At 48.5% G+C, this 23,145-nt stretch overlaps 1 protein-coding gene across 9 annotated transcripts in view; it reads left to right on the top strand.

Moving 5' to 3' along the window:
- The window catches only part of UNC13B (unc-13 homolog B), a 565,224-nt gene that overhangs the window by 484,702 nt on the left and 57,377 nt on the right, over window positions 1–23,145 (top strand). For 8 of the 9 annotated variants that reach the window (XM_075579702.1, XM_075580181.1, XM_075580121.1 and 5 more), the window contains one exon: window positions 20,082–20,138. The exons of the other annotated variant lie outside the window; for it this stretch is intronic. In XM_075579702.1, the coding sequence (XP_075435817.1) occupies window positions 20,082–20,138 (57 nt within the window). The remainder of the gene's footprint in view (window positions 1–20,081; window positions 20,139–23,145) is intronic. 9 annotated transcript variants of the gene reach the window in all.

Here is a 23,145-nt window from a genome sequence, read left to right as displayed (position 1 = left end):
ACATCACAGCAAATTCACCCCAAGGTCAGACCGTGCAATGCTCAGAGAAATTGCAAAAAAACAAGAGTTACATCTCAGACTCTACAGGCCTCAGTTAACATGTTAAATGTTAAAGTTCATGACAGTACAATTAGAAAAAGATTGAACAAGTATGGTTTGTTTGGAAGGGTTGCCAAGAGAAAGCCTCTTCACTCTAAAAAGAACATGGCAGCACGGCTTAGGTTTGCAAAGTTGCATCTGAACAAACCACAAGACTTCTGGAACAATGTCCTTTGGACAGACGAGACCAAAGTGGAGATGTTTGGCCATAATGCACAGCGCCACGTTTGTCGAAAACCAAACACAGAATATCAGCACAAACACCTCATACCAACTGTCAAGCACAGTGGTGGAGGGGTGATGATTTGGCCTTGTTTTTGCAGCCACAGGACTTGGGAACCTTGCAGTCATTGAGTCGGCCATGAACTCCTCTGTATACCAAAGTATTCTAGAGTCAAATGTGAGGCCATCTGTCCGACAGCTAAAGCTTAGCCGAAATTGGGTCATGCAACAGGACAATGATCCCAAGCACACCAGCAAATCTACAACAGAATGGCTGAAAAAGAAAAGAATTAAGGTGTTGCAATGGCCCAGTCAAATTCCAGACCTCAACCCGATTGAAATGCTGTGGCAGGACCTTAAGAGAGCTGTGCATAAACAAATGCCCACAAACCTCATTGAACTGAAGCAACGCTGTAAAGAAGAGTGGGCCAAAATTATTCAACAACGATGTGAGAGACTGATAAAGTCATACAGAAAACGATTACTTCAAGTTATTGCTGCTAAAGGTGGTTCTACAAGCTATTGAATCATAAGGTGTACTTAGTTTTTCACACACGGCTTCTCGATTTTGGCTTTATTTTTGTTAAATACATCATGACACGGTGTAATATGTCATGTATACTGTATGTATACACAATGGATAGATATAGAGACAGGGATGGGTAGATGTATATATCTAGGTGAGCTGCCCATATGCCAACCAATTGTAATATATTATTAAACAATTACTCTAATATTGGTTATGAGGCTATGACCTGTAGGGGAAGCTGGTGTGAGCCAAGTTTATGAAGCCAGGCTTACTACGAAGCTTAGTCTGAAAGGGTTAATGCACCGTAAACTTCACATTCCAGTTATTTTCTGCTTGCAGTTGTGTAACATGATTGCATGGGGTTAATATGATTTGCAATATTTTAGCGAAACGAAAGAGCGGCTGAAAGAGGCAATCCCAGCGCTTTGTTTGTTTTTTACACAGGATTGAAGCACAGGGTTCCTGGAGCTGAACCCCATTAATTTCAGCTCAGATAACCTCCTGCTTCTAGAGGTACTTACGCTTTCCAAAACTCCCGCGCCCTGTGGGCCAATAGGAAGCCGTGATGTCATCAGGCCCGGCTTCCTATTGGCCCACGTGATGGGAACTTCAACCCCAGCTAGCACAGCTGGATCGACTAATTGTAATACCCCCTACGGAGGTAAGTATCTCCGGAAGCAGGGGGTTACCGGAGATGAAATTAATGGGGTTCAGCTCTGGAGACCCCCCTACATCAATCATGTAAAATAATGTTTTAAAGCGCTTCGATTGTTCTTTTAAATGACATGTAATCCTGGCCACTGCCGATGGAACCGGTTACAATGCATATCCCCAGATCACAGGGTATTCTGATTAAGTAATCCTGTCCACTGCCGAGGGAACCGGTTACAATGCATATCCCCAGATCACAGGGAATTCTGATGAAGTAATCCTGGCCACTGCCGATGGAACCGGTTACAATGCATGTCCCCAGATCACAGGGAATTCTGATGAAGTAATCCTGGTCACTGCCGATGGAACCGGTTACAATGCATGTCCCCAGATCACAGGGAATTCTGATGAAGTAATCCTGGCCACTGCCGATGGAACTGGTTACAATGCATGTCCCCAGATCACAGGGAATTCTGATGAAGTAATCCTGGCCACTGCCGATGGAACCAGTTACAATGCATGTTCCCAGATCACAGGGAATTCTGATGAAGTAATCCTGGCCACTGCCGATGGAACCAGTTACAATGCATGTCCCCAGATCACAGGGCATTCTGATGAAGTAATCCTGGCCACTGCCGATGGAACCAGTTACAATGCATGTCCCCAGATCACAGGGTGTTCTGATGAAGTAATCCTGGTCACTGCCGATGGAACCAGTTACAATGCATGTCCCCAGATCACAGGGAATTCTGATGAAGTAATCCTGGCCACTGCCGATGGAACTGGTTACAATGCATGTCCCCAGATCACAGGGAATTCTGATGAAGTAATCCTGGCCACTGCCGAGGGAACCAGTTACAATGCATGTCCCCAGATCACAGGGTATTATGATGAAGTAATCCTGACCACTGCCGATGGAACCGGTTACAATGCATGTCCCCAGATCACAGGGAATTCTGATGAAGTAATCCTGGCCACTGCCGATGGAACTAGTTACAATGCATGTCCCCAGATCACAGGGTGTTCTGATGAAGTAATCCTGGCCACTGCCGATGGAACCAGTTACAATGCATGTCCCCAGATCACAGGGAATTCTGATGAAGTAATCCTGGCCACTGCCGATGGAACCAGTTACAATGCATGTCCCCAGATCACAGGGCATTCTGATGAAGTAATCCTGGCCACTGCCGATGGAACCGGTTATAATGCATGTCCCCAGATCACAGGGTATTATGATGAAGTAATCCTGGCCACTGCCGATGGAACCGGTTACAATGCATGTCCCCAGATCACAGGGAATTCTGATGAAGTAATCCTGGCCACTGCCGATGGAACCGGTTACAATGCATGTCCCCAGATCACAGGGCATTCTGATGAAGTAATCCTGGCCACTGCCGATGGAACCGGTTATAATGCATGTCCCCAGATCACAGGCTATTCTGATGAAGTAATCCTGGCCACTGCCGATGGAACCGGTTACAATGCATGTCCCCAGATCACAGGGAATTCTGATGAAGTAATCCTGGCCACTGCCGATGGAACCAGTTACAATGCATGTCCCCAGATCACAGGGTATTATGATGAAGTAATCCTTGCCACTGCCGATGGAACCGGTTACAATGCATGTCCCCAGATCACAGGGAATTCTGATGAAGTAATCCTGGCCACTGCCGATGGAACCAGTTACAATGCATGTCCCCAGATCACAGGGAATTCTGATGAAGTAATCCTGGCCACTGCCGATGGAACCAGTTACAATGCATGTCCCCAGATCACAGGGAATTCTGATGAAGTAATCCTGGCCACTGCCGATGGAACCAGTTACAATGCATGTCCCCAGATCACAGGGTATTCTGATGAAGTAATACTGGCCACTGCCGATGGAACCGCTTACAATGCATGTCCCCAGATCACAGGGAATTCTGATGAAGTAATCCTGGCCACTGCCGATGGAACCAGTTACAATGCATGTCCCCAGATCACAGGGCATTCTGATGAAGTAATCCTGGCCACTGCCGATGGAACTGGTTACAATGCATGTCCCCAGATCACAGGGAATTCTGATGAAGTAATCCTGGCCACTGCCGATGGAACCAGTTACAATGCATGTCCCCAGATCACAGGGCATTCTGATGAAGTAATCCTGGCCACTGCCGATGGAACCGTTTACAATGCATGTCCCCAGATCACAGGGAATTCTGATGAAGTAATCCTGGTCACTGCCGAGGGAACCGGTTACAATGCATGTCCCCAGATCATAGGGAATTCTGATAAAGTAATCCTGGCCACTGCCGATGGAACCAGTTACAATGCATGTCCCCAGATCACAGGGAATTCTGATGAAGTAATCTTGGTCACTGCCGATGGAACCGGTTACAATGCATGTCCCCAGATCACAGGGCATTCTGATGAAGTAATCCTGGTCACTGCTGATGGAACCAGTTACAATGCATGTCCCCAGATCACAGGGAATTCTGATGAAGTAATCCTGGCCACTGCCGATGGAACCAGTTACAATGCATGTCCCCAGATCACAGGGCATTCTGATGAAGTAATCCTGGCCACTGCCGATGGAACCGGTTACAATGCATGTCCCCAGATCACAGGGAATTCTGATGAAGTAATCCTGGCCACTGCCGATGGAACCAGTTACAATGCATGTCCCCAGATCACAGGGTATTATGATGAAGTAATCCTTGCCACTGCCGATGGAACCGGTTACAATGCATGTCCCCAGATCACAGGGAATTCTGATGAAGTAATCCTGGCCACTGCCGATGGAACCAGTTACAATGCATGTCCCCAGATCACAGGGTGTTCTGATGAAGTAATCCTGGCCACTGCCGATGGAACCGGTTACAATGCATGTCCCCAGATCACAGGGAATTCTGATAAAGTAATTCTGGCCACTGCCGATGGAACCAGTTACAATGCATGTCCCCAGATCACAGGGAATTCTGATGAAGTAATCCTGGCCACTGCAGAGGGAACCGGTTACAATGCATGTCCCCAGATCACAGGGAATTCTGATGAAGTAATCCTGGCCACTGCCGATGGAACCAGTTACAATGCATGTCCCCAGATCACAGGGCATTCTGATGAAGTAATCCTGGGCACTGCCGATGGAACCGGTTATAATGCATGTCCCCAGATCACAGGGTATTATGATGAAGTAATCCTGGCCACTGCCGATGGAACCGGTTACAATGCATGTCCCCAGATCACAGGCTATTCTGATGAAGTAATCCTGCCCACTGCAGATGGAACCAGTTACAATGCATGTCCCCAGATCACAGGGCATTCTGATGAAGTAATCCTGGCCACTGCCGATGGAACCGGTTATAATGCATGTCCCCAGATCACAGGCTATTCTGATGAAGTAATCCTGGCCACTGCCGATGGAACCGGTTACAATGCATGTCCCCAGATCACAGGGAATTCTGATGAAGTAATCCTGGCCACTGCCGATGGAACCAGTTACAATGCATGTCCCCAGATCACAGGGTATTATGATGAAGTAATCCTTGCCACTGCCGATGGAACCGGTTACAATGCATGTCCCCAGATCACAGGGAATTCTGATGAAGTAATCCTGGCCACTGCCGATGGAACCAGTTACAATGCATGTCCCCAGATCACAGGGTGTTCTGATGAAGTAATCCTGGCCACTGCCGATGGAACCAGTTACAATGCATGTCCCCAGATCACAGGGAATTCTGATGAAGTAATCCTGGCCACTGCCGATGGAACCAGTTACAATGCATGTCCCCAGATCACAGGGTATTCTGATGAAGTAATCCTGGCCACTGCCGATGGAACCAGCTACAATGCATGTCCCCAGATCACAGGGCATTCTGATGAAGTAATCCTGGCCACTGCCGATGGAACCAGTTACAATGCATGTCCCCAGATCACAGGGTATTCTGATGAAGTAATCCTGGCCACTGCCGATGGAACCGGTTACAATGCATGTCCCCAGATCACAGGGAATTCTGATGAAGTAATCCTGGCCACTGCCGAGGGAACCAGTTACAATGCATGTCCCCAGATCACAGGGTATTATGATGAAGTAATCCTGACCACTGCCGATGGAACCGGTTACAATGCATGTCCCCAGATCACAGGGAATTCTGATGAAGTAATCCTGGCCACTGCCGATGGAACTAGTTACAATGCATGTCCCCAGATCACAGGGTGTTCTGATAAAGTAATCCTGGCCACTGCCGATGGAACCAGTTACAATGCATGTCCCCAGATCACAGGGAATTCTGATGAAGTAATCCTGGCCACTGCCGATGGAACCAGTTACAATGCATGTCCCCAGATCACAGGGCATTCTGATGAAGTAATCCTGGCCACTGCCGATGGAACCGGTTATAATGCATGTCCCCAGATCACAGGGTATTATGATGAAGTAATCCTGGCCACTGCCGATGGAACCGGTTACAATGCATGTCCCCAGATCACAGGGAATTCTGATGAAGTAATCCTGGCCACTGCCGATGGAACCGGTTACAATGCATGTCCCCAGATCACAGGGCATTCTGATGAAGTAATCCTGGCCACTGCCGATGGAACCGGTTATAATGCATGTCCCCAGATCACAGGCTATTCTGATGAAGTAATCCTGGCCACTGCCGATGGAACCGGTTACAATGCATGTCCCCAGATCACAGGGAATTCTGATGAAGTAATCCTGGCCACTGCCGATGGAACCAGTTACAATGCATGTCCCCAGATCACAGGGTATTATGATGAAGTAATCCTTGCCACTGCCGATGGAACCGGTTACAATGCATGTCCCCAGATCACAGGGAATTCTGATGAAGTAATCCTGGCCACTGCCGATGGAACCAGTTACAATGCATGTCCCCAGATCACAGGGAATTCTGATGAAGTAATCCTGGCCACTGCCGATGGAACCAGTTACAATGCATGTCCCCAGATCACAGGGAATTCTGATGAAGTAATCCTGGCCACTGCCGATGGAACCAGTTACAATGCATGTCCCCAGATCACAGGGTATTCTGATGAAGTAATACTGGCCACTGCCGATGGAACCGCTTACAATGCATGTCCCCAGATCACAGGGAATTCTGATGAAGTAATCCTGGCCACTGCCGATGGAACCAGTTACAATGCATGTCCCCAGATCACAGGGCATTCTGATGAAGTAATCCTGGCCACTGCCGATGGAACTGGTTACAATGCATGTCCCCAGATCACAGGGAATTCTGATGAAGTAATCCTGGCCACTGCCGATGGAACCAGTTACAATGCATGTCCCCAGATCACAGGGCATTCTGATGAAGTAATCCTGGCCACTGCCGATGGAACCGTTTACAATGCATGTCCCCAGATCACAGGGAATTCTGATGAAGTAATCCTGGTCACTGCCGAGGGAACCGGTTACAATGCATGTCCCCAGATCACTTGGAATTCTGATGAAGTAATCCTGGTCACTGCCGATGGAACCGTTTACAATGCATGTCCCCAGATCACAGGGCATTCTGATGAAGTAATCCTGGCCACTGCCGAGGGAACCAGTTACAATGCATGTCCCCAGATCACAGGGAATTCTGATGAAGTAATCCTGGTCACTGCCGAGGGAACCAGTTACAATGCATGTCCCCAGATCATAGGGAATTCTGATAAAGTAATCCTGGCCACTGCCGATGGAACCAGTTACAATGCATGTCCCCAGATCACAGGGAATTCTGATGAAGTAATCTTGGTCACTGCCGATGGAACCGGTTACAATGCATGTCCCCAGATCACAGGGCATTCTGATGAAGTAATCCTGGTCACTGCTGATGGAACCAGTTACAATGCATGTCCCCAGATCACAGGGAATTCTGATGAAGTAATCCTGGCCACTGCCGATGGAACCAGTTACAATGCATGTCCCCAGATCACAGGGCATTCTGATGAAGTAATCCTGGCCACTGCCGATGGAACCGGTTACAATGCATGTCCCCAGATCACAGGGAATTCTGATGAAGTAATCCTGGCCACTGCCGATGGAACCAGTTACAATGCATGTCCCCAGATCACAGGGTATTATGATGAAGTAATCCTTGCCACTGCCGATGGAACCGGTTACAATGCATGTCCCCAGATCACAGGGAATTCTGATGAAGTAATCCTGGCCACTGCCGATGGAACCAGTTACAATGCATGTCCCCAGATCACAGGGTGTTCTGATGAAGTAATCCTGGCCACTGCCGATGGAACCGGTTACAATGCATGTCCCCAGATCACAGGGAATTCTGATAAAGTAATTCTGGCCACTGCCGATGGAACCAGTTACAATGCATGTCCCCAGATCACAGGGAATTCTGATGAAGTAATCCTGGCCACTGCAGAGGGAACCGGTTACAATGCATGTCCCCAGATCACAGGGAATTCTGATGAAGTAATCCTGGCCACTGCCGATGGAACCAGTTACAATGCATGTCCCCAGATCACAGGGCATTCTGATGAAGTAATCCTGGGCACTGCCGATGGAACCGGTTATAATGCATGTCCCCAGATCACAGGGTATTATGATGAAGTAATCCTGGCCACTGCCGATGGAACCGGTTACAATGCATGTCCCCAGATCACAGGCTATTCTGATGAAGTAATCCTGCCCACTGCAGATGGAACCAGTTACAATGCATGTCCCCAGATCACAGGGCATTCTGATGAAGTAATCCTGGCCACTGCCGATGGAACCGGTTATAATGCATGTCCCCAGATCACAGGCTATTCTGATGAAGTAATCCTGGCCACTGCCGATGGAACCGGTTACAATGCATGTCCCCAGATCACAGGGAATTCTGATGAAGTAATCCTGGCCACTGCCGATGGAACCAGTTACAATGCATGTCCCCAGATCACAGGGTATTATGATGAAGTAATCCTTGCCACTGCCGATGGAACCGGTTACAATGCATGTCCCCAGATCACAGGGAATTCTGATGAAGTAATCCTGGCCACTGCCGATGGAACCAGTTACAATGCATGTCCCCAGATCACAGGGTGTTCTGATGAAGTAATCCTGGCCACTGCCGATGGAACCAGTTACAATGCATGTCCCCAGATCACAGGGAATTCTGATGAAGTAATCCTGGCCACTGCCGATGGAACCAGTTACAATGCATGTCCCCAGATCACAGGGTATTCTGATGAAGTAATCCTGGCCACTGCCGATGGAACCAGCTACAATGCATGTCCCCAGATCACAGGGCATTCTGATGAAGTAATCCTGGCCACTGCCGATGGAACCAGTTACAATGCATGTCCCCAGATCACAGGGTATTCTGATGAAGTAATCCTGGCCACTGCCGATGGAACCGGTTACAATGCATGTCCCCAGATCACAGGGAATTCTGATGAAGTAATCCTGGCCACTGCCGATGGAACCAGTTACAATGCATGTCCCCAGATCACAGGGCATTCTGATGAAGTAATCCTGGCCACTGCCGATGGAACCGTTTACAATGCATGTCCCCAGATCACAGGGAATTCTGATGAAGTAATCCTGGTCACTGCCGATGGAACCGGTTACAATGCATGTCCCCAGATCACAGGGCATTCTGATGAAGTAATCCTGGCCACTGCCGAGGGAACCGGTTACAATGCATGTCCCCAGATCACAGGGAATTCTGATGAAGTAATCCTGGTCACTGCCGATGGAACCGTTTACAATGCATGTCTCCAGATCACAGGGAATTCTGATGAAGTAATCCTGGCCACTGCCGAGGGAACCAGTTACAATGCATGTCCCCAGATCACAGGGAATTCTGATGAAGTAATCCTGGCCACTGCCGATGGAACGAGTTACAATGCATGTCCCCAGATCACAGGGAATTCTGATGAAGTAATCCTGGTCACTGCCGAGGGAACCAGTTACAATGCATGTCCCCAGATCATAGGGAATTCTGATAAAGTAATCCTGGCCACTGCCGATGGAACCAGTTACAATGCATGTCCCCAGATCACAGGGAATTCTGATGAAGTAATCTTGGTCACTGCCGATGGAACCGGTTACAATGCATGTCCCCAGATCACAGGGCATTCTGATGAAGTAATCCTGGTCACTGCTGATGGAACCAGTTACAATGCATGTCCCCAGATCACAGGGAATTCTGATGATGTAATCCTGGCCACTGCCGATGGAACCAGTTACAATGCATGTCCCCAGATCACAGGATATTCTGATGAAGTAATCCTGGCCACTGCCGATGGAACCGGTTACAATGCATGTCCCCAGATCACAGGGAATTCTGATGAAGTAATCCTGGCCACTGCCGATGGAACCGTTTACAATGCATGTCCCCAGATCACAGGGAATTCTGATGAAGTAATCCTGGTCACTGCCGATGGAACCAGTTACAATGCATGTCCCCAGATCACAGGGCATTCTGATGAAGTAATCCTGGTCACTGCCGAGGGAACCAGTTACAATGCATGTCCCCAGATCACAGGGAATTCTGATGAAGTAATCCTGGTCACTGCCGAGGGAACCAGTTACAATGCATGTCCCCAGATCACAGGGAATTCTGATAAAGTAATCCTGGCCACTGCCGATGGAACCAGTTACAATGCATGTCCCCAGATCACAGGGAATTCTGATGAAGTAATCTTGGTCACTGCCGATAGAACCGGTTACAATGCATGTTCCCAGATCACAGGGCTTTCTGATGAAGTAATCCTGGCCACTGCCGATGGAACCAGTTACAATGCATGTCCCCAGATCACAGGGAATTCTGATGAAGTAATCTTGGCCACTGCCGATGGAACTAGTTACAATGCATGTCCCCAGATCACAGGGTATTCTGATGAAGTAATCCTGGCCACTGCCGATGGGACCAGTTACAATGCATGTCCCCAGATCACAGGCTATTCTGATGAAGTAATCCTGGCCACTGCCGATGGAACCAGTTACAATGCATGTCCCCAGATCACAGGGAATTCTGATGAAGTAATCCTGGTCACTGCCGAGGGAACCAGTTACAATGCATGTCCCCAGATCACAGGGAATTCTGATGAAGTAATCCTGGTCACTGCCGAGGGAACCAGTTACAATGCATGTCCCCAGATCACAGGGAATTCTGATGAAGTAATCCTGGTCACTGCCGAGGGAACCAGTTACAATGCATGTTCCCAGATCACAGGGTATTCTGATGAAGTAATCCTGGCCACTGCCGATGGAACCAGTTACAATGCATGTCCCCAGATCACAGGGAATTCTGATTAAGTAATCCTGGCCACTGCCGATGGAACCAGTTACAATGCATGTCCCCAGATCACAGGGAATTCTGATGAAGTAATCTTGGCCACTGCCGATGGGACCAGTTACAATGCATGTCCCCAGATCACAGGCTATTCTGATGAAGTAATCCTGGCCACTGCCGATGGAACCAGTTACAATGCATGTCCCCAGATCACAGGGAATTCTGATGAAGTAATGCTGGCCACTGCCGAGGGAACCAGTTACAATGCATGTCCCCAGATCACAGGGAATTCTGATGAAGTAATCCTGGCCACTGCCGATGGAACCGGTTACAATGCATGTCCCCAGATCACAGGGAATTCTGATGAAGTAATCCTGGCCACTGCCGATGGAACCAGTTACAATGCATGTCCCCAGATCACAGGGTCTTCTGATGAGGTAATCCTGGCCACTGCCGATGGGACCAGTTACAATGCATGTCCCCAGATCACAGGCTATTCTGATGAAGTAATCCTGGCCACTGCCGATGGAACCAGTTACAATGCATGTCCCCAGATCACAGGGAATTCTGATGAAGTAATCCTGGCCACTGCCGATGGAACCGGTTACAATGCATGTCCCCAGATCACAGGGCATTCTGATGAAGTAATCCTGGCCACTGCCGATGGAACCGTTTACAATGCATGTCCCCAGATCACAGGGAATTCTGATGAAGTAATCCTGGTCACTGCCGAGGGAACCGGTTACAATGCATGTCCCCAGATCACTTGGAATTCTGATGAAGTAATCCTGGTCACTGCCGATGGAACCGTTTACAATGCATGTCCCCAGATCACAGGGCATTCTGATGAAGTAATCCTGGCCACTGCCGAGGGAACCAGTTACAATGCATGTCCCCAGATCACAGGGAATTCTGATGAAGTAATCCTGGTCACTGCCGAGGGAACCAGTTACAATGCATGTCCCCAGATCATAGGGAATTCTGATAAAGTAATCCTGGCCACTGCCGATGGAACCAGTTACAATGCATGTCCCCAGATCACAGGGAATTCTGATGAAGTAATCTTGGTCACTGCCGATGGAACCGGTTACAATGCATGTCCCCAGATCACAGGGCATTCTGATGAAGTAATCCTGGTCACTGCTGATGGAACCAGTTACAATGCATGTCCCCAGATCACAGGGAATTCTGATGAAGTAATCCTGGCCACTGCCGATGGAACCAGTTACAATGCATGTCCCCAGATCACAGGGCATTCTGATGAAGTAATCCTGGCCACTGCCGATGGAACCGGTTACAATGCATGTCCCCAGATCACAGGGAATTCTGATGAAGTAATCCTGGCCACTGCCGATGGAACCAGTTACAATGCATGTCCCCAGATCACAGGGTATTATGATGAAGTAATCCTTGCCACTGCCGATGGAACCGGTTACAATGCATGTCCCCAGATCACAGGGAATTCTGATGAAGTAATCCTGGCCACTGCCGATGGAACCAGTTACAATGCATGTCCCCAGATCACAGGGTGTTCTGATGAAGTAATCCTGGCCACTGCCGATGGAACCGGTTACAATGCATGTCCCCAGATCACAGGGAATTCTGATAAAGTAATTCTGGCCACTGCCGATGGAACCAGTTACAATGCATGTCCCCAGATCACAGGGAATTCTGATGAAGTAATCCTGGCCACTGCAGAGGGAACCGGTTACAATGCATGTCCCCAGATCACAGGGAATTCTGATGAAGTAATCCTGGCCACTGCCGATGGAACCAGTTACAATGCATGTCCCCAGATCACAGGGCATTCTGATGAAGTAATCCTGGGCACTGCCGATGGAACCGGTTATAATGCATGTCCCCAGATCACAGGGAATTCTGATGAAGTAATCCTGGCCACTGCCGATGGAACCGGTTACAATGCATGTCCCCAGATCACAGGCTATTCTGATGAAGTAATCCTGCCCACTGCAGATGGAACCAGTTACAATGCATGTCCCCAGATCACAGGGCATTCTGATGAAGTAATCCTGGCCACTGCCGATGGAACCGGTTATAATGCATGTCCCCAGATCACAGGCTATTCTGATGAAGTAATCCTGGCCACTGCCGATGGAACCGGTTACAATGCATGTCCCCAGATCACAGGGAATTCTGATGAAGTAATCCTGGCCACTGCCGATGGAACCAGTTACAATGCATGTCCCCAGATCACAGGGTATTATGATGAAGTAATCCTTGCCACTGCCGATGGAACCGGTTACAATGCATGTCCCCAGATCACAGGGAATTCTGATGAAGTAATCCTGGCCACTGCCGATGGAACCAGTTACAATGCATGTCCCCAGATCACAGGGTGTTCTGATGAAGTAATCCTGGCCACTGCCGATGGAACCAGTTACAATGCATGTCCCCAGATCACAGGGAATTCTGATGAAGTAATCCTGGCCACTGCCGATGGAACCAGTTACAATGCATGTCCCCAGATCACAGGGTATTCTGATGAAGTAATCCTGGCCACTGCCGATGGAACCAGCTACAATGCATGTCCCCAGATCACAGGGCATTCTGATGAAGTAATCCTGGCCACTGCCGATGGAACCAGTTACAATGCATGTCCCCAGATCACAGGGTATTCTGATGAAGTAATCCTGGCCACTGCCGATGGAACCGGTTACAATGCATGTCCCCAGATCACAGGGAATTCTGATGAAGTAATCCTGGCCACTGCCGATGGAACCAGTTACAATGCATGTCCCCAGATCACAGGGCATTCTGATGAAGTAATCCTGGCCACTGCCGATGGAACCGTTTACAATGCATGTCCCCAGATCACAGGGAATTCTGATGAAGTAATCCTGGTCACTGCCGATGGAACCGGTTACAATGCATGTCCCCAGATCACAGGGCATTCTGATGAAGTAATCCTGGCCACTGCCGAGGGAACCGGTTACAATGCATGTCCCCAGATCACAGGGAATTCTGATGAAGTAATCCTGGTCACTGCCGATGGAACCGTTTACAATGCATGTCTCCAGATCACAGGGAATTCTGATGAAGTAATCCTGGCCACTGCCGAGGGAACCAGTTACAATGCATGTCCCCAGATCACAGGGAATTCTGATGAAGTAATCCTGGCCACTGCCGATGGAACGAGTTACAATGCATGTCCCCAGATCACAGGGAATTCTGATGAAGTAATCCTGGTCACTGCCGAGGGAACCAGTTACAATGCATGTCCCCAGATCATAGGGAATTCTGATAAAGTAATCCTGGCCACTGCCGATGGAACCAGTTACAATGCATGTCCCCAGATCACAGGGAATTCTGATGAAGTAATCTTGGTCACTGCCGATGGAACCGGTTACAATGCATGTCCCCAGATCACAGGGCATTCTGATGAAGTAATCCTGGTCACTGCTGATGGAACCAGTTACAATGCATGTCCCCAGATCACAGGGAATTCTGATGATGTAATCCTGGCCACTGCCGATGGAACCAGTTACAATGCATGTCCCCAGATCACAGGATATTCTGATGAAGTAATCCTGGCCACTGCCGATGGAACCGGTTACAATGCATGTCCCCAGATCACAGGGAATTCTGATGAAGTAATCCTGGCCACTGCCGATGGAACCGTTTACAATGCATGTCCCCAGATCACAGGGAATTCTGATGAAGTAATCCTGGTCACTGCCGATGGAACCAGTTACAATGCATGTCCCCAGATCACAGGGCATTCTGATGAAGTAATCCTGGTCACTGCCGAGGGAACCAGTTACAATGCATGTCCCCAGATCACAGGGAATTCTGATGAAGTAATCCTGGTCACTGCCGAGGGAACCAGTTACAATGCATGTCCCCAGATCACAGGGAATTCTGATAAAGTAATCCTGGCCACTGCCGATGGAACCAGTTACAATGCATGTCCCCAGATCACAGGGAATTCTGATGAAGTAATCTTGGTCACTGCCGATAGAACCGGTTACAATGCATGTTCCCAGATCACAGGGCTTTCTGATGAAGTAATCCTGGCCACTGCCGATGGAACCAGTTACAATGCATGTCCCCAGATCACAGGGAATTCTGATTAAGTAATCCTGGCCACTGCCGATGGAACCAGTTACAATGCATGTCCCCAGATCACAGGGAATTCTGATGAAGTAATCTTGGCCACTGCCGATGGAACTAGTTACAATGCATGTCCCCAGATCACAGGGTATTCTGATGAAGTAATCCTGGCCACTGCCGATGGGACCAGTTACAATGCATGTCCCCAGATCACAGGCTATTCTGATGAAGTAATCCTGGCCACTGCCGATGGAACCAGTTACAATGCATGTCCCCAGATCACAGGGAATTCTGATGAAGTAATCCTGGTCACTGCCGAGGGAACCAGTTACAATGCATGTCCCCAGATCACAGGGAATTCTGATGAAGTAATCCTGGTCACTGCCGAGGGAACCAGTTACAATGCATGTCCCCAGATCACAGGGAATTCTGATGAAGTAATCCTGGTCACTGCCGAGGGAACCAGTTACAATGCATGTTCCCAGATCACAGGGTATTCTGATGAAGTAATCCTGGCCACTGCCGATGGAACCAGTTACAATGCATGTCCCCAGATCACAGGGAATTCTGATTAAGTAATCCTGGCCACTGCCGATGGAACCAGTTACAATGCATGTCCCCAGATCACAGGGAATTCTGATGAAGTAATCTTGGCCACTGCCGATGGGACCAGTTACAATGCATGTCCCCAGATCACAGGCTATTCTGATGAAGTAATCCTGGCCACTGCCGATGGAACCAGTTACAATGCATGTCCCCAGATCACAGGGAATTCTGATGAAGTAATGCTGGCCACTGCCGAGGGAACCAGTTACAATGCATGTCCCCAGATCACAGGGAATTCTGATGAAGTAATCCTGGCCACTGCCGATGGAACCGGTTACAATGCATGTCCCCAGATCACAGGGAATTCTGATGAAGTAATCCTGGCCACTGCCGATGGAACCAGTTACAATGCATGTCCCCAGATCACAGGGTCTTCTGATGAGGTAATCCTGGCCACTGCCGATGGGACCAGTTACAATGCATGTCCCCAGATCACAGGCTATTCTGATGAAGTAATCCTGGCCACTGCCGATGGAACCAGTTACAATGCATGTCCCCAGATCACAGGGAATTCTGATGAAGTAATCCTGGCCACTGCCGATGGAACCAGTTACAATGCATGTCCCCAGATCACAGGGAATTCTGATGAAGTAATCCTGGCCACTGCCGATGGAACCAGTTACAATGCATGTCCCCAGATCACAGGGAATTCTGATGAAGTAATCCTGGCCACTGCCGATGGAACCAGTTACAATGCATGTCCCCAGATCACAGGGAATTCTGATGAAGTAATCCTGGTCACTGCCGAGGGAACCAGTTACAATGCATGTCCCCGGATCACAGGGAATTCTGATAAAGTAATCCTGGCCACTGCCGATGGAACCAGTTACAATGCATGTCCCCAGATCACAGGGAATTCTGATGAAGTAATCCTGGTCACTGCCGAGGGAACCAGTTACAATGCATGTCCCCAGATCACAGGGAATTCTGATGAAGTAATCTTGGCCACTGCCGATGGAACTAGTTACAATGCATGTCCCCAGATCACAGGGTATTCTGATGAAGTAATCCTGGCCACTGCCGATGGGACCAGTTACAATGCATGTCCCCAGATCACAGGCTATTCTGATGAAGTAATCCTGGCCACTGCCGATGGAACCAGTTACAATGCATGTCCCCAGATCACAGGGAATTCTGATGAAGTAATGCTGGCCACTGCCGAGGGAACCAGTTACAATGCATGTCCCCAGATCACAGGGAATTCTGATGAAGTAATCCTGGCCACTGCCGATGGAACCGGTTACAATGCATGTCCCCAGATCACAGGGAATTCTGATGAAGTAATCCTGGCCACTGCCGATGGAACCAGTTACAATGCATGTCCCCAGATCACAGGGTCTTCTGATGAGGTAATCCTGGCCACTGCCGATGGAACCGGTTACAATGCATGTCCCCAGATCACAGGGAATTCTGATGAAGTAATCCTGGCCACTGCCGATGGAACCAGTTACAATGCATGTCCCCAGATCACAGGGAATTCTGATGAAGTAATCCTGGCCACTGCCGATGGAACCGGTTACAATGCATGTCCCCAGATCACAGGGAATTCTGATGAAGTAATCCTGGTCACTGCCGATGGAACCCGTTACAATGCATGTCCCCAGATCACAGGGAATTCTGATGAAGTAATCCTGGCCACTGCCGATGGAACCAGTTACAATGCATGTCCCCAGATCACAGGGAATTCTGATGAAGTAATCCTGGCCACTGCCGATGGAACCAGTTACAATGCATGTCCCCAGATCACAGGGAATTCTGATGAAGTAATCCTGGCCACTGCCGATGGAACCGGTTACAATGCATGTCCCCAGATCACAGGGAATTCTGATGAAGTAATCCTGGCCACTGCCGATGGAACCAGTTACAATGCATGTCCCCAGATCACAGGGAATTCTGATGAAGTAATCCTGGCCACTGCCGATGGAACCGGTTACAATGCATGTCCCCAGATCACAGGGAATTCTGATGAAGTAATCCTGGTCACTGCCGATGGAACCCGTTACAATGCATGTCCCCAGATCACAGGGAATTCTGATGAAGTAATCCTGGCCACTGCCGATGGAACCAGTTGCAATGCATGTCCCCAGATCACAGGGTATTCTGATGCATAGATTCAGATTAGAGGCTCAGAGGAAATAAGGGTTTGAGAGTTAAAGTCAAACAGGAATTGTTATAAAGGGGGTTTGTTTTGCCTTGAGCAAAGTATCTCGTGGTACAGCAGAAACGTAGCGCTAAAACATGGGTTTGAATAGCACAATATCCGCTCCATGCAAGATATAACCCAAAACATGCAGTATTCATTCTGATCCACACCCATGGAAGCCAGAACCAAACTGTTAGCCTATGACTGATTTCTTCCTTCTCTTTGGGTCCTCAACTGCACCGGGCAGATGATGGTAAGTATGGAGAAATGTACATGTGTTTGTGCACTGTTCACATCCCCAGAGCTGCCCTGTGTCCTGACCTTCCATGAATATATACGTTCTCCGAGAGCACCTCCCGGATGCTTACATTTAATTCTGTGTACTCATCAGAAACCCAAAGACACATCTTGGATGTGTGGGGCATGCGCTCCTTTCTGTGTTTTGTGCCCGTAGATGCTCACAGGTGTATGTTAGCAGTATGTAATCATGCGCTCACTCCCCTTGTTCCTATGAATCTTTCCTATGTCTTATCATGCTCAGTCATCAAATAAGCCAAGAAAGGCCATGATTATGGGGAGATGGATGGTCCGGCCAGTGCTATAGGTTGTATGTGGTTATATGATTGCATTCCCCAGCTGACTGGACATATGTTCTGTAGGATCGTCAGCGATGTGAGAGTTGGTCTCATTGCTAGGGCATAGGATGAAGAACATCATTACGAGACCTTATAGTGCACACCCATCCTGTGAGCTCTGGTTATACCAGATCCGCTTGTCATTCGTACCTCCCGCCTACAGTAAACTCCATTCGGGAACATGTCTACTTCAAATGCCTATAGTACGACTCGGAGCCTTAGGCTACGGCCCCAGTACACTCTGCTGCCCGCGCACCTGGTGGGGTGGCGGCGCGTGCACTTGTTAAAGCCGCGATCTGCGTTCTCACCATCTGCGAAGGGACGTGTGTTGAGGGGGACCTGGCCAGGATGTAACATCCTCTTCTGCTCTCTGATTGGCTGCTATTTCCTTCACTATGATTGGCTTGAGAAACTCTGCCCTATCATTGGTTGTCACGGACCAACGTGACGCTGTCGCTAGTTGTAAACACAATTTTCTTGTCTTCTAAAGATCTCGCCATGCATCGCGAAGGCCGCTTGTGGGGCCGACCCCATTGAGCAGCAAGGAAATGCGTCTCCCCTGTGAATGCTTCGTTAGCAGCGTGAGCTGCTCTCCTTAACTTGCCAAGACAGCTTATTCTCCTTTCTGCAGAGTCCCTGGATGTCCTTAGATGCAACCAGCATTGCACAAAAGGGGCTCTCTGGTGCTTCTTTAATGAAGCGCTGTGTAGCGTCCGTGAGCCTGAAGTCTGGTTCATGTGTGCTGTTCTCAGGCCACCTTTGCACAGCTCTGCTACAGAATCCGGTGCCCTGGAACAATTTGGTTCTTACAGGGTAGCTGTGGCTTGCAGATTAATCATCTAAAAGGGTTGTGTAGCTAAATATACATCCATCCATTCTGATGCATTCTAAGACAGTAATTCCTACCACATTTAATAGGACATGAATTGCATTCAGCTGCCAAGTATCCCGTTCTGGGGATCTTGATCCCGCTGTAAGTCTGACATCTTCATGGATGACCTCCACATTTCATTGTTAGGAGAGGATAACTCTCTCCAAACTACCCAGGACCGGAGATACCCCGTTATGTTAGCAGTACCTCCCACCGTTACTACCATAAACACAGGAGTATCACCCACGGGAGAAAGATACCAGCACCTGGTAATTCTGGGGTTTCAGGGAGGGGCTCCCTAACCCAGTATCCAGTGCTTCAGGTCTTCTCTTTAAGTCTCTTTAAGGGAGAAGGAGCGGCTCAGGGAGTAAAAACACTGACTGGCACTGAGTTTGAAGCAGGGGAACCTGGTTCAATTCCTGGTGTCGGCTCCTTGTGACCTTGGGCACAGGCACTTAAAAAAAACCAATAGATTGTAAGCTCCATGGGGCAGGGACCTGTGCCTGCAAAATGTCTCTGTAAAGCGCTACGTAAAAACTTGCAGCGCTGTACAAGAAGAAATGGAAGTATCCCTGTGTGAGTATTTGGAGAGGGGCTGTTTTACAGGCCCTCCTGTGACATTGTTACATGCCTCAGCGTGACTTTTAGGTCAGTATCTCCTACAGTATGTTATGCAGCTCTAAAGGGGTTAAAGTGGGAAGATACACTGAGGCGAGCACCAAGGTTAACCGTTTCCATTAAATAAACTTTCTGTGCCAGATACGAAGCAATTAAAATAGTGTGAAGGGGTTAATATCAATGAAAATGATGCAATGTAAACATGCTTTTGACAAAAGTTAGATAAAGATGTCAGTTCAAGTGTGACAGGTGATCTCCGAGCATTTCCGGACTGTCCATCGGGAGAGGATTAAGGTAGGGTTTCCCAACCTTTGAAAGAAATGCGTTTCACTGCATCTATAACCCAAAGTGTATCTCTTACTGAATGGATCCTGTATTCTCTTTCTCTCTATCTGCTCCCTCCCTGCAATCTCAGGGAACTCAGTTGATTTTCAGTGCGGCTAAGGAACTGGGACAATTATCCAAATTAAAGGTACTGCTGTTCTGCGAGATGTGGTAGCATGTAGCTTTCCCCAACGCTCTCTCCTCACTGTAAGCGTAGCTGGTCCTGCTCTAAATACCTGCTGCTCCTCCTTCTCTGCTGCTGCACCTCCTGCTCTGCATGCTGCATGTTATAGAACCACCTGCTGCCGCTCCTCCTTCTCTGCTGCTGCTGCTCCTTCTCTGCATGCTGCATGTTATAGAACCACCTGCTCCTGCTGCTGCACCTCCTGCTCTGCATGCTGCATGTTATAGAACCACCTGCTGCACCTCCTGCTCTGCATGCTGCATGTTATAGAACCTGCTGCTGCTGCACCTCCTGCTCTGCATGCTGCATGTTATAGAACCGCCTGCTGCTTCTCCTCCTGCTCTGATTGCATGTTATAGAACCGCCTGCTGCTGCTGCTCCTCCTGCTCTGCATGCTGCATGTTATAGAACCACCTGCTGCTGCACCTCCTGCTCTGCATGCTGCATGTTATAGAACCGCCTGCTGCTGCTGCTGCACCTCCTGCTCTGCATGCTGCATGTTATAGAACCTATAGATTAAAAATCTGTCCATGATTTAATGCTATTTACTCACACATTACACAAATGTTAGTCCAAATGCTAAAAAAAATCAGAAGTCCTTTATACAAGTCACACAATTACTGTACAGTATATATATATACTGTGTGTATATATATATATATATATATATATATATATATATATATATATATATATATATATACATACATACATATACACACACACAATATCATTATGGTCTCCAGCAGTAAAGCTACAAGAAGACGCGTTGTGTTGTGTAAGAAATGCTTGCGCAGGAGACGGTAGAAGCCCTGGTAACTGCCACACATCTAACAGGAAACATAAAGGAGCAGTATGGCTTCCTGGATTCAGCATGGCATACACATTTTATCAAATATATTTTCTTCACACAGGTAATTTGTAAAACTAGGATTACCTACGGTGTTATTTCCGTGCATGTCCTGTACCTTCGCAGTTATAAAACATTATTAAAAGACCCGTCCGTAGGCTCTGCCCCAGCAGCAGCCATATTAACTTTCCACGGGAGAAAATCAGATATATCAGACAAATTAGGGTATTTTGTGGGGTCAAACACTACCAAAAATTGAAAGCGGGGACCTCCACATTTCATTGTCAGGAGAGGACAACTCCAACTACTCAGGACCGGAGATACCCCCTTATGTTAGCAGTACCTCCCACCGTTACTACCATATACAGAGGTGTGTAACCCACGGGAGAAACATACCAGCACCTGGTAATTCTGGGGTCTCACAGAGGGGCTCCCTAACCCAGTATCCAGTGCTTCAGGTCTTCTCTTTAAGTCTCAACTAGAAGAATCCCTGTGTGAGTATTTGGAGAGGGGCTGTTTTACAGGCCCTCCTGTGACATTGTTACATGCCTCAGCGTGACTTTTAGGTCAGTATGTCCTATAGTATATTAGTCATCTCTCAAGGGGTTAAAGTGGGAAGATACACTAAGGTGAGTGTGACGGGCAAGGGTAGCCAAGCTTCATGATAAAGGTTACGCCCTCTGGTTGCCCTTGGCTCCCGTGGGTCCCTGGCAGCTCCCCAGCACCATAAGCCAGGAGCCAGGTATGAGAAGTAAAGTGACCCCTGATTTTCCACTTTCCACGTTCCCTTTACCCCAGACTCCTGAAACTTGCTGGGTGTAAGTTTTAGGTGGGATATTTGGGTGAGAATGCAAAGGTTTTGTTTGCAGGAGTTCGGGTTCCGGTGCTACCGGCGGTACCTTCATTCTACCCGACGTGCAGGAACTATTTACCGGTACGCAAGTGGAATTACACCGGGGCTGTCCAGGGTCCCCCAGACTCCTGAGTTTCGAGCCCCGATAACCCAGTCCTAAGTCCCTACATTCATGACTCTCCCCAATGCCCCCCATGTATTAAAGTTTGTTTTATCATGTTTGATACATTTCTTATAAGGCTCTATGCAAGTTGCCCGGGCATCCAGTTAAGGTGCCAGCAAGTCTGCAGAGGGTCCGTAGTTCAAACGGGAGAGGATGTCCAGACGTGTGAAAACATTTGGTGAGCGAGGAAAGGGCGAATGGCCAGGTCCGGACTACAAAGGGCACTTCATGGAGACACCTTTTGTAGTTTCCAGACTTGGTAGAGCTGGCCCTGCAGGTGGTAATGAGTTAGACAGGGAGGGTGCAGCCATAGAGTCTGCTCTCCTTTTGGCTAAAATCATATTTGCCAGCACCTGGATTTTATAGTCTTCTGGGCACGCATACTCCTCTGACGTCAGCCGGGGTCGAGCCCCTCTTTCTATTGGCTGACGGGAGGAATTCCCACGCTCCGATTGGCTGCTCCTTCCCCCTTCATTTTGGGGATATCCCAGCGGAGTGTATGTAAGGTGCTGACCAAGAGAGGGAGCAAGTCTATCTCAGCCAACCAATGAGGTGAGTTGATGAAGCTCAGCGGGCTGTTCAAAGTTGCTCTGTTCGAAATAACAGAGCGACCGGATTCGTTTGGAAGCCTGAAAAGTTCTCAAAATCTAATGGAGCGGTCGCAGCTAAGGATTGAAGCCGAAAAGAGTACCAGGAGGACCGGGTGTATATCCCGGTCAGAGTAAACTCATCCAAGCGAGCACCCTGCACCTAGGAAAGCCTAGCTTTTTGCCCCAGGCCCCCAGTAAGTGTGTTTTTAACTGTTGTATTGTATGTCTTTATTTATATAGCGCCATTAATGTATATAGCGCTTCACAGCAGTAATACATGTGGTAATCCAATAAATCAAAAGCAGGTTTATTATTAATCTCCTGAGGAAGCTGTATGTTCAACAGCGAAACGCGTAGAGCCACCTACTTGTTGCAGCTGCTTAGAGAAGAAGACGCCGGACGCTTGAGTTCTAACACAGTCCCACTCCCAGCGCGTCGCTATCCAGTACCACCGGATGCGGTCACCCGTGAGCAGGAAGTGATGTCAGACGCCACCGCCGGCGGCGAGGCTGGAG

The sequence above is a fragment of the Ascaphus truei genome, chromosome 1 (assembly GCF_040206685.1).
Source record: "Ascaphus truei isolate aAscTru1 chromosome 1, aAscTru1.hap1, whole genome shotgun sequence".
In the NCBI taxonomy this organism is placed as follows: domain Eukaryota; kingdom Metazoa; phylum Chordata; class Amphibia; order Anura; family Ascaphidae; genus Ascaphus; species Ascaphus truei.
This window is presented reverse-complemented; position numbering and strand designations above follow the sequence as displayed.